The sequence below is a fragment of the Mucor mucedo genome (assembly GCF_025094135.1).
Source record: "Mucor mucedo strain NRRL 3635 chromosome Unknown EV154scaffold_24, whole genome shotgun sequence".
Taxonomy (NCBI): domain Eukaryota; kingdom Fungi; phylum Mucoromycota; class Mucoromycetes; order Mucorales; family Mucoraceae; genus Mucor; species Mucor mucedo.
The window spans coordinates 90,201-102,920 of NW_026252308.1; the positions used below are offsets into that span (position 1 = coordinate 90,201).

At 33.1% G+C, this 12,720-nt stretch overlaps 4 protein-coding genes across 4 annotated transcripts; 3 read left to right on the forward strand and 1 right to left on the reverse strand.

Moving 5' to 3' along the window:
- Positions 1–333: 333 nt before the first annotated feature.
- EV154DRAFT_561240 (uncharacterized protein) lies at positions 334–2,385 on the reverse strand (the record flags this gene model as incomplete). The annotated part of the gene is made up of 9 exons (XM_051605660.1): positions 334–660; positions 721–929; positions 992–1,099; positions 1,150–1,212; positions 1,275–1,533; positions 1,598–1,703; positions 1,765–1,827; positions 1,884–2,238; positions 2,298–2,385. 9 exons carry the CDS (start codon positions 2,383–2,385, stop codon positions 334–336), a joined length of 1,578 nt encoding a protein of 525 aa, XP_051459911.1.
- Positions 2,386–4,740: 2,355 nt separating this feature from the next.
- On the forward strand, positions 4,741–5,513 carry EV154DRAFT_600767 (uncharacterized protein). Its single transcript, XM_051607189.1, has 3 exons — positions 4,741–4,816; positions 4,873–4,976; positions 5,038–5,513. The coding sequence occupies exons 1-3, from the start codon at positions 4,768–4,770 to the stop codon at positions 5,446–5,448; spliced, it is 564 nt and encodes a 187-aa protein (XP_051459912.1). The 5' UTR covers positions 4,741–4,767; the 3' UTR covers positions 5,449–5,513.
- Positions 5,514–7,545: 2,032 nt separating this feature from the next.
- On the forward strand, positions 7,546–8,234 carry EV154DRAFT_561242 (uncharacterized protein; the record flags this gene model as incomplete). Its single annotated transcript, XM_051605661.1, has 3 exons — positions 7,546–7,594; positions 7,651–7,754; positions 7,824–8,234. 3 exons carry the CDS (start codon positions 7,546–7,548, stop codon positions 8,232–8,234), a joined length of 564 nt encoding a protein of 187 aa, XP_051459913.1.
- A 2,600-nt stretch (positions 8,235–10,834) lies between these two features.
- On the forward strand, positions 10,835–11,547 carry EV154DRAFT_600769 (uncharacterized protein; the record flags this gene model as incomplete). The annotated part of the gene is made up of 3 exons (XM_051607190.1): positions 10,835–10,907; positions 10,964–11,067; positions 11,137–11,547. The coding sequence occupies exons 1-3, from the start codon at positions 10,859–10,861 to the stop codon at positions 11,545–11,547; spliced, it is 564 nt and encodes a 187-aa protein (XP_051459914.1). The 5' UTR covers positions 10,835–10,858.
- Between the last annotated feature and the right edge of the window lie 1,173 nt (positions 11,548–12,720).

Below are 12,720 nucleotides of genomic sequence, written 5' to 3' on the forward strand. Positions count from 1 at the left end.
CTGTAGTACCATGGAGGATTGATAAAGAAAACGTGTTTTTCAGCTTTACATAAAAACTAGTAGAACAACAGACAAAACAGACATACAATAATTTACCCTCAATCATTGGCAAATGAAAATCTCTTGTAAAGAGTTAAATTTGCACATAACAGTTTTATTATGAGCTACTGTTGAACATAATTTGAAATTTCGTTTATCCATAATTACTACATAGGTTATCTATTATATATATTAAAGCGTCAAAGTTTTATAAATGTATAACCAATAGTTCATACACTAAAAGAAATTTTAACTTTAATCTAATCAGGTAAAAATTACTGTTGAAAATCAGTATTAAGCGCCACCATCAGGTTTTTGCACTGTGTAGTTGGATGATGTAGTGATGTCGTTTTTATCAACCGCATCCGGGCGTTGGGACAGTATCGCCGTTAAGCTAGTGGTTGCTTCGCTAGCTAATAAAGGAGAGTACGACTTTTTGTGATATATCGTACTAGACATTTCAAAGTATCTTTTGTCAAGGTCATCCCAATCTACTTCATTCGCAGGATCATCAATTCGCTGCTGTCTTTCATGTTCTTCGATTTCTAGCTGTCTTTTCTTTTCATCGATTTTTTTCTTTTTTCTATACCATAAGACAATCATACCTAATATAATAAAGATCTATACATCACTATGTTTAGCTAAAGGAGCAAACTAAACTTTCGTTCATAAAATACATACCCCTACAATTGAGCCTATACTTATACCGATGATGGCCACAGTACTTGGCTTTTTTGAAGATACATTTACGTTATTTACGTCAGTGTAGTTTTCCATTAAAGTAAGTTGTGATGGAGTTGTTGTGTTTAATATTAATATTGTGTCGGTGATTTCATACGGACTTGTTAAACCGAAAACAATAAATACTGTATTGTCGTTTACAGCAATAGCTACTCTGATTGATTTAGAATTCTTATAAACTGAGATCTTTTTTTTTAATTATTTCATTTACCTGAATGACTATATCTTTTTGGGAACATAATTGGATTTAATCTGAGATGATCGTGTAGTTTCCAACCGAAAGTATCGAGATTAAAATTAAATGCATAATCAGAGCAAGCTAAATCCAAACATGTTAGGACTGCACATGATACGATTGTTGATTCTTACAGTCATACTCTGGTGTTTCGCACGCTCCTCCAAATAGCAGAACATCTCTTTGTTCAGGACCAACTATGTATGTCTTATAAAGTTATGTATATTCACACATCCAATAAGTAGATTATCATTCTTACCAATAGTAGTTGTGTGCCCTAATCTTGGATTTGGTTTAACATTCCCGTATGTTACTTGTGTGGTCCAGTTATTATTGGCCATATCAAATACTTCTATATCCTTAAAATCTCTAAGCGTATATTGTGTTTCTGATCCTTTGTTATAATACTTGCCGCCAAAGAAAAAAATTCGATTACTTTTAATGTCAAAAATCGAAGTCTTATCCCCTCTGATTTTTTTTGTCAAATGGTATTGAGGTTCATAAACAAACCAACTGAGCTACAGAATAATATTGTATCGATTATCTTGTTAACAGCATTCATCAACCAAATCTAAAACTTACATCTGCCGACTTATTTAGATTCAAAAAAGTGAGGCTGTCGTAGCCCATGTGCATGACGTTGTTGCTTTCCGCTGCTTTCGATAATGTTTGACTGCTATTCACAAGACTATATTATACAAAATCTCTTTTTAACAAGCAAACTAATGTCTCTATTTTCATATACTCACACTTCGTATCCTCCGATAAACCCTATTCCCTGATATGGGACAAGCACTGATGCTGCACGATATCTGTCTTGTCAAAGAAACAATTATTATTTTGTGATCATAAAATTTAGTTATCTTACATTATTCGTCTTCTGCCAGAATCTGGATCTGTGTATTCAGGGTAAATACTCCAAGAATTGCTTTCTGAATCGTACACACGTGTTATTGGTGCCGAAGAGTTGTCAATAAAACCTTCTCCTCCAGATAAAAGCATGCTTTTTCCGTCCGGAAGAACTACATTCTGGGAATGACTCGTAAATTGTATGTTGTTACCATTCATATTTGAAGATATATTTTGCCATTTATTCTTCAATTCATCAGCTGTACTACCGCTGTAAGCTACAATATCGAGTACGTTTATCGAATTATCCAAGTTTCCATCTTTTGTAATCTTACCACCGAAGCAATATATTTTATTAGAAAGTAGACCACAGGCTGTCGAAATAAAATTACAATAAAAAACATTTTTGAGAAAAGGGGATTAATAAGCTTACCAGAGTCGTATCTTGGGATACCTTGTCCGAATATGTAATTTACGCCTGTTAAGGTCAGAAATACGGTGGCGGAAAAAATATTTTTCATTTTAGTTTGGATATTCTAAGATTTTGTTCCATATAAAAACGAGAAGGAGGAAGGAGGGGGGGGTATTTATATATAATATGGTATACCGAGTCATGTACATACATATTTTTTTTATTTTCTAGATATATAAAAGTATGCTTCGATATTTTTTTTCACACAAGACTTAACGATAATTATTATCTCAATATTTAATTCTACTTAGTGGATTTCGTTTACGTATTTATCACAGAATCTAGATACAACTTTATCAGCCTTTAAGAAACGAGTTCAAAAAAAAAAGGTGAAAGATGCAATGCGAGCTTAGCCACGCCATTCAATGTCCGGCGGATTGCCAAATAATTTTTTTTGACAACGTTCACAATATTTATCATTGGAACGTTGGCTTTTATGTAGATTATTTAAAGTGATACAACACATGAATACCCTGGATTCTCTTTAAAAAATGATTCGCTCTTTTTTATATTGGATTAACAAATGTTTCAATCACTGGTTAAAACTATTATGCTGGGTTATTTGTACATGAAAAACCAACAACAAACAAATAAGACTCTATTAACTTTTTGTTACTTTTCTAATATATGATTTCTTATTAGAGTAATAATCAAAATCAATTTTAACAACATACTTCATGAACCAAATTTATTTATACAATGTAATCTTAAATTATTGATGTTGGGCGTACATCTAAAACCCACAGAAGAAATTAGTATCGCGATATTTCATAAAGAAGTTTTACGTTTAACTTTCGTATGCAGAGATTTTCCATATTAAGGCAAACATTAATGCCTAACTAATAAAACAAATTATAAAGGATTTTAGAACTCTTTCAAGGGGTTTAAAGTTAGAAGTCTTCTAAATAAGCACACATGTTAGTGAAGCTGGACTCTGGTATAAACAGAGCCACTTAGTTCAGGTATATATTTGTTTTTAAGTTAACTAAAATGATACAAAAAATATTTTAAGACTCCAAGAGTATTGTGGTTAAATATACAGACATATATATATATATATTATATCGTAGCATTTACATAATAAATCTGATTGAAACACGATATATACGAAAAGATCGTATGTTTTAGACATAGCTATAATTCACAATGTTTTGTTATACTATTATTCCAGCAATAATGACATTTGGTTGTATACTGTCAGTCTATAAGCCTCAATTATGGAATTGCGTGTCTACTTACAGCCGTCACATAAACATTTTATCCATGTTGGACAACGTACCTTACATGGTCCGGAAGGAATTACTCCCTATTAATCTATTAAAAATCCTACATACATTGCAGACAGAGTCTCTTTGTTATACATACTAACTCGTTATGTAAGAATACACTTCCTGTATTGTATAATAAGCTGGAGTCACATGATTATGATGAAGAGGTTACAGATGAACTGAGAATTCAAAATTTTACTAGAATTGATTGATTTATAACATATGACTTGCAGTACACGAACAAACTAGAGTCATCATATTCTGTACGAAAACACATGGTAGCAGTTTTGATCTGAGTTTTTTGGGTTTTTTAGTGTCTAGTTGTAACAAAGGTCTAATTTATTTGTAATTAATGATTCAAAATGGAAGTATAGTACAACCCACCTTCTATAATTTGCCATCTCAAGACGATTGTTTTACAACGCAGCACTTTCGGTTGCCTGGGACCTATAATCACAATTAAATTGTAACATTTGTTATCGTTAAGGGCGTTTTCTTTAAGGAAAGAGCGATATTTTTGTAAGTTCTAATAGTTTATCATAGCTCGTAAGGTTAAAAGTAACTTACTGACATTAAGCAAATAAAAAAAGTAGGACTTGGATGTATGCTAAAAATTTACACTTGATTTCAAAAAAGGAAATTTTATAATGTGAACCTTATTCACTTTAAACATTCTGCAATTGTTAAAATGTGGTACTGAGAACTTAAAGGAATTTATAGTCAGTAACAGTTGTGTTACTAAGGTTTAAATATTTACAGTCATATTTGTAAATGTTATACAAACTTTGCATATATCTTCCACAAAAGTACGTAAACCATTATTACTCCACACAAATGCGTATTTTTTATAAATTAGCTCGGGTTACAATAATGCCAAGTTTTGAAAAAAGCATCTATGTTACCAATGCTAAACTAGCGCATGTGATTGGAAACAGACAAAGGAACGTGAGGTGCATCTGCTTTATGTCTGTAAAACTGATATTTTTTTATTCTCAGGTACACAAATGCAAAGGAATAAAATTATTAAAAATACGTAGGCATTACAATGGGGACCCCCATTTGGCGTGTAAGCTAGAGTTTGAGTCTTCATATAAATGAGAGAAATATTTTGACGATCTTTCTTTTGTATTCATCAAAAGATCCTCTAAAGACCAAAAGTCAATATGCGTGCCTTCTCTGTCTTAGCTACTATTACTGCTGTCGCTCTTTCTGGTAAGCCAAACACGTTACTATATGAGATAAGTTGCTTACCAGCATTATTTACGTAGTCAGCGCTGCCCCTCAAAATAAGCGCGCCATAAGCGACAATGTTCAAAGTTGTGTTAATGGATTGACTTCTTCTAATGTCAAACTTTTGGAGCTTTCAGAGGCTGTAAGGAATTTTCTCTAAAATTATTGTTGAAAACTTACATTCTGACTCTGCTTCATTCTAGCTTAAAGTATTTAAAAGAGCTGATGGATACACTGGTGCTCTTTCTCTTCATACTCATGAGCAGGCTCTTGATGCTGCCTTCAATATTACTAGCACAGATTGTTGCGCTATTACCTCGACTGTTTCTGATGAAGAAGCTACTGCTATATTTGGCCTTGTTGGTGACTTTGTCCCTGACATTATTAACTCTTTTGACATCATCATTTCCAAAAAACCCGAATTGGATGCTATCTTTTTGGCTACTAGTATTGCCAAGGCCGATATTAAGACTTTGTCAGGTTATCTTAGACAAGTGGATGGTTGTTTGATTGCTGTAACTCCTGAGCCTCTTCTTGCTACTGTTCAATCCTACATGGATACCATTGATACTAAGCTTATAGCTACTTATGCCGCCTACAATATCACGTCTTAATTTATTTATTTATTATTACAATTCATATTTAAATAAATATAATGATGGATGTTAAATTTTGTCCTAAAGACCTCTGGCTTATTTTTTTGTACTATAATTTAATAATCGATATGTAGAACTTGAACTTTTTATTGTGTTATCTACGACAGCTTTTGTCAATCCAAGTAACTTATTAATTATAGAAAATATGTTCATACGGGCAGCAAATCATAAAATTTTATAATCCAAGAATATCACAAATGTTAATTAAGCCTTCAAGTCTTTATAGAAAAACTACTAATTGTTGTACTAAAGATCATTCTATATATGAAGAACCCGGTTTTTATAGCAGATGTGTTTCATGTAGTGATTATGGAAATAGTCCCATTTATTAAAGTAGCTGAAAGAACTCTTTACTTCACTAGATGTTGTCATTTTTGGCATTTGTACAGGAATCATAAATTTATCAAATACAAACATTTCGCATTCTTCGGCTTAGGATTGGCGATAGAAATTCTACACTTTTTTGTAATTAGTCATAAAATCACCAGCAGCCCATTACTTTTAAGCGAAGATAAACCACGCCTAATGAAGTTCAAATATTTGATTTTATAAATTTATACTTTAAGTTGATGGTAGGGAAACATTTTCTGTCGATACCAAAGTAAAAAAAAAAAAGTGCCAATAAACCCCACCTTCTCATTGTATTTTTATCATCAGTCACGATGTGAGCTGCAATCGTTCCTCTAACTGGGCTTAAAATGTATGAGCGTATAATATACATTTAACATCTTGTGAGAATAAGCTTATCGCTACGTATGAGAAGGAGATACAATGCAAATTATAAACAATTGACAGAAATACATAGTAGCTGCTGATAATCGTAATGTTGATGATAGATATCTTTAACATGCTAATCTAATTAGCGTGCAAGCTTTTATGAAGACGGGACAATACGCTGTCTGAATTAAAATAATTTTTGCGCGTGTATCTAAACAAAGTATGAAGTAACACAGAAACGAGAAGGTATCACAGGTTCGGGTTAAAGATTGGGCATTGTATTGACCGAGTGTTTCTTGTGTACTTTTGGAAGTAGCTACGCAATTATCACAAACGTATAGTGCGTGGGGGTTTATTTAAAACGAAAAAGGTGACTGGCACGCGAAATCAAATATTGAGCCAAAGTAGTTTTGTCCGCAATACATGGACAGAAACGACCCTGTCAAAAATCATGAAAGAAAGGGTTAAAAATTGAACTAAATATACGATACTATACTCTATAATAATTTGCCATTTGTAGAGATTTCATTCTACCAACTCCTTAATGGATGGATATTTTGTACGATGTATCATTTTTTTTTTGGTCATTCAGGAGTTTGATGACCATGATTGGAATTGTAACATTTCATTGTGATTGAGTGGACTTTTTCCCAACGATGGAAGCAATACTAAATCTTTAAAAATTTTATGACTTTTACTCACGGACAAACAACAATCTTAACTATTGTCATTTCAAAATAAGAAGATAACAATTTCAATTGAGACATGTGTGTCAAAAAGATTATATCGCTTAATTTTAATTATAGTTTCTATATCATAAACCTTATGTCCTTAAATATTCTGCAATTATTAAAAAGTAGGTCAATTTTTTTGTTAAAAGATATAAATCCGCCCAATAATACGCGTGTTACTAGGAGATAAAATATAAACCGACAATTGCAACACACTCAGTAACTATTTTAGATTACTTTATGCAGGCTTTTGTGTACTTGTGTATAATTCCTACCTATCACAAAAGAAAATAGTCCCATTTAGCTCGCACAGACGTAATGCGGGGATCCTAATTCAGTCTGCCGATACATCAAGTTACACATGTGATCGGAAACAATGAATGAATTGTGAGCATGAAGTACATACGCTTTCCATTTGTATAACTGACATTTATTTTTTCCCAGGCACACAATTGTAGAAAGCATAAGCATTAATAATGTGTTGGCATTATAATAGGGTTACAGAATTGGCGCGTAAAGTAAGTCGATGATTTTTATATAAATAGGAAAACTGGTTTGGCTTTTTTTATTAATTCATCAAATCATCTTCTCAAGAACAATTATCAATATGCGTGCCTTCTCTATCTTAGCTACTGTCACCGCTTTCGCTCTATCTGGTAAGTCCGTCACATTTTTTTATGGAGTAAATTACTTACCAGAACTAATTACATAGTCAACGCTGCTTCTCAAAACAAGCGTGCCATCAGTGACAATGTTCAAAGCTGTATCAACAACTTGACTACTTCCAATGCTAAGCTTTTGGAGCTCACCTCTGCTGTAAATATTTTTTTTTCGCAATTATAACTAAAAGTTTAATACTTACGGCTTTTTTTGTTTCATATATAGGTCAATAGCTTCACTAGTGCTTCTGGTTATGCTGGTGCAACCGCCATCCACAACACTGAACAAGCTCTTGAGGCTCTCCTCAAGACCACCAACACTGCTTGTTGTGCTACCACTACCACTGTCTCTAACGAAGAGGCTTCTGCTGTCTTTGGTCTTGTTGCTGATATTGTTCCCGATATTACTGGCTCTCTTGATGCCATCATTGCCAAGAAGCCTGACTTTGCTGCTGTCGCTTTCGCTACTGCTATTGTCAAGACCGATGTTAAGGCTTTATCTGTTCTTCTCAAGAAATTAGATGGTTGTTTGATCGCTGTCACCCCTGAAGCTCTCCTTGCAAGTGCTCAAGCTTATATCGACACAATTGATGCCAAGTTTGTCCAAGCTTTCTCCACTTACGGTATCACCGCTTAAGTAATATTTCTTTTCCTTTTACAATCTATAAATTCAAATAAATATAAATAAGCAATCTTATTGATTATTTTATCTCATTAATTACTGTCTTACTGTTTGTAATTGAAAATATAAATATAAAATCGGACAGGGCAATGTATGTTATAGTAGCAATGAAATAATTACCCATTTATATTTATCCTATTGCTCCAAAGCATTTTGTATGCAAATGTTTTTAGACATCTCGAAATATGGTTATTAGTAGCAAATAAGTATCTAGCTATAAAAAGTAAATCTTCGTTCAGAATCTTTCAAGCATGCCAAATTTAAAATATTAAAGATGCTGTTTTAAAAGGTCAATAAATAACATCTCTTTTGGCTTTGTTCAATCATTCAAACGATACCGACCCATCTAAGTCTACTTAACAAAGACTATAATGACTGCAGATACATTTACTTTTTCAAGTTTAACTTTCTTAAAGAACAATCATATTATTTAAGCAATACTCTTGTCATAATTTTTCCTCTTTAACTGCGGTTTGGTTAGATCATATTGTAAAGATTTGGGGGTTTTATTGTTCAATATTTGACAAACAAATCTTAAACATTTTATTATGTGTTGGCCACAACCTTTATAGTTCATAAAATTAATTATTATTTAAGTGATAGAAAAAAGCTCATACAAACGGCAAATTAAAATTTTCTATTATTGAAGTATTGCACAAATGCAAATCAAACATTAATATCTTTAGTACAAAAAAAGACTTCTTATTGTAACAAAACCAACTCTATTAATATAAAACTTAGTTTTGTGACAATATTATTTCGTTGCAAAGTATGGCAATCGTACCGTTTACAGAAGGAGAACGCTAAAATATGAAGTTCTTTAGTTCAAGATACTGGTCACTAGATGTAATCTTTCTGTATTCTTGTAGCCCATAAACTTATCAGATAAACGGTCGAAATGCTGGATTCTCGTGACGGGTTGGAGTTATAAGATATATACTTTTTTGTAATTGGTCTTAATAGCAAAATTTCATAGACTTGAAGCGAAACAATATTACATCAATGGACTTGAAAGACCCGATTTACACTCCGGTATGATGATGGGAAATGCTTTACATCAATGGCAGAAAAAACAGTTCACGAAAGAAGAGTGGGTTTGTACATATACAATATGAGGAATAAAAAAAAATAGTACGGTACCAATAAAAATCACTTTCTCATAATATTATTTCATCCGTCAAGACACAAGCTATTCAGCTGTTACTCCGAAAGGGTTTAATACGTACCACGAGCATATAAAACACATTTATCAACTTATAATTGCGAGAATAAGCGTATTGTTACGTCTGAGAGGGAGTAAGAATGTGATATGCACAAGTGGCAAATCTATACTGGATGATAATTGAAATGCTAATGTTAGCTATTTTCAACAGGATCGGTGTGCAAGCTTAAATAACGATGGGGTAATACTCTGTCTAAACTAAAAGAATTGTCTGTGCATTAAGGTAAGATACAAAGTAACACAGAAATCATGAAGTGTAACATATTCGGGCCAAAGATGATTGGCCATTGCAATTGGGCGAGGTATTTTCCTTTCAATGATTTAAACTTTCGGAAGTAGTTACGCGATTATCACAAAAGTATATTGCGTGGGGGTTTCTTTAAAAAGAGTAAGATGACTTGCACGCAAACTCATATATTGAGCCAAATAGTTTTGTCCGCAATAACTAAACAAAAATGCGCCATGTCAAAAATTATGAAAGAAAGGGCTAAAAATTGAACTAAATATACGATACTATATTCTATAATAATTTGCCATTTGTAGAGAATTTATTCTGCAGCCCATATCCTAAATAGATGAATATTTTGTACGACGTATCACTTTTTTTTTTGGTCGTCCGGGGTTTGATGACTATGATTGGAATTGTAACATTTCATTGTGGTTGAGTGGATTTTTTTTCCCAACGATGGAGAAAAAGTAAATCATTGAAAATGCTGTAACTTTTACTCACGGACAAACAACAATATTGTCATTTCAAAATACAAGGAGTACAATTTCAATTGAAACATGTGTGCCAAAAAAGAGTATTTCATTTATTCTAATTATAAATTCTTTATTTTTAAACTTTATGTTTTTTAAACATTCTATAATTGTTAAAACGCAGGCTAGATTTTTTAGAATAGATATCTCCACCCAATAATACGCGTGTTACTAGGGGATACATATACAAAACCGATTATTGCAACACACAGTTAATATTTTTTAAAAAAATTATGCAGGCTTTTGTGTACTTGTGTATAATTCCTACCTATCACAAAAGAAAATAAACCCATTTAGCTCGCACAGACGTAATGCGGGGTCGTAATTCAGTCTGCCAATACATCAAGTTACACATGTGCTCGGAAACAATAAATGAATTGTGAGCATGAAGTACATATGCTTTCCATTTGTATAACTGACATTTATTTTTTCCCAGGCGCACAATTGTAGGGAGCGTAATCATTAATAATATGTAGACATTACAATAAGGTTACGGATTTGGCGCGTAAAGTAAGTCGATGATTTTATATAAATAAGAAAACTGGTTTGGCTTTTTTTATTCATTCATCAAATCATCTTCTCAAGAACAATTATCAATATGCGTGCCTTCTCTATCTTAGCTACTGTCACCGCTTTCGCTCTCTCTGGTAAGTCCGTCACATTTTTTTATGGAGTAAATTACTTACCAGAACTAATTACATAGTCAACGCTGCTTCTCAAAACAAGCGTGCCATCAGTGACAATGTTCAAAGCTGTATCAACAACTTGACTACTTCCAATGCTAAGCTTTTGGAGCTCACCTCTGCTGTAAATATTTTTTCGCATTTATAACTAAAAGTTTAATACTCACTGCTTTTTTGTTTGTTTCATATATAGGTCAATAGCTTCACTAGTGCTTCTGGTTATGCTGGTGCAACCGCCATCCACAACACTGAACAAGCTCTTGAGGCTCTCCTCAAGACCACCAACACTGCTTGTTGTGCTACCACTACCACTGTCTCTAACGAAGAGGCCTCTGCTGTCTTTGGTCTTGTTGCTGATATTGTTCCCGATATTACTGGTTCTCTTGATGCCATCATTGCCAAGAAGCCTGACTTTGCTGCTGTCGCTTTCGCTACTGCTATTGTCAAGACCGATGTTAAGGCTTTATCTGTTCTTCTCAAGAAATTAGATGGTTGTTTGATTGCTGTCACCCCTGAAGCTCTCCTTGCAAGTGCTCAAGCTTATATCGATACCATTGATGCCAAGTTTGTCCAAGCTTTCTCCACTTACGGTATCACCGCTTAAGTATTTTTTTTTTTTACAATCTATAATTTCAAATAAATCTAAATAAACAATCATTATGGTTGGTTTATCACATTCATTGTTGGCTTAGAATCCTTATCTAAATCGAATCAAGTTTATGGGCAACAAGACAGTTGTATAAATAAAATAAAAATGAATTGAGCGTTGTTTATATCCCTTTGCCTCTAACCCCTTTTAAATGAATTTCTTGAAACAACCGAATATATATTTATATAAACATCAGATCGTACATAGATTTCTATTTTCCAGGGGTGGCGACATTTTCAAATCGTTAAAGTTAAGCATCTTGAACATGAAAATCCAAGCAAAATAAAAAAATAACTTATACCCGTGTACCATTTCATTTAAAGTATAAATTAAAAAGGGTCCAAAGGTTGATTCTATGAGAAAAAAAAAGCTGCGGATATTTATATTGAGGCTCAATTGGTCTTGGAAATCCATGGAAAGTATAATTGAGAGGATGCAACATCTCGTAATGTTTGTTTAATAAACAGCTCCTTTCGTACAGATTACCTATAAATATTAGTCAGAGGGATCAGCAAAACATTAATTACATCAAGTGACACTGGAGTCCATGCGCGGAATTTATAATTCTGGCCTATCAGATTATATTAAAATATTTGCTCGCCACAAGGTGTCACGCCTTCTCAAGTCAAAGGTGACGGCAACAATTACAAGCACATATAGATTGTATCAATGAATGGATGTAAAAAAGAAGGTAGAGAGATAGGCTGGTTTAGCAACTATTGTGGGATTATAGTGGCTTAGAAAGGAAATAGTTTACGGCATTACAAAGCTTGGAATATTAAGCTGAGTGGAATATCCAATCTCAAGAATTCCGTTTTCAAGACTATGCAACTTTTTTGTTACTTTATCCCTTCACTTCTATTTTTTCAACTAACTCACCTATCATAATAAACCCCAAACTGTTTTCAGTTTCATTTACTTCAGCTAGTTTTTTTTTTTGCACTGATGAAGACAACTTATCTCGTAAATGGCTTTTAATAAGCCATCATCCATTGTAGTTATCAAAAGAGCGAAAGATTACTTTTAGATTGCATGAATTAAATACGTTTTTAACAATGTATTTAAAGGCAAGCGCAACAAAAGCCAAAGACGCCACGCTTATCGATAGTGACAACGCAATTGTTCCCC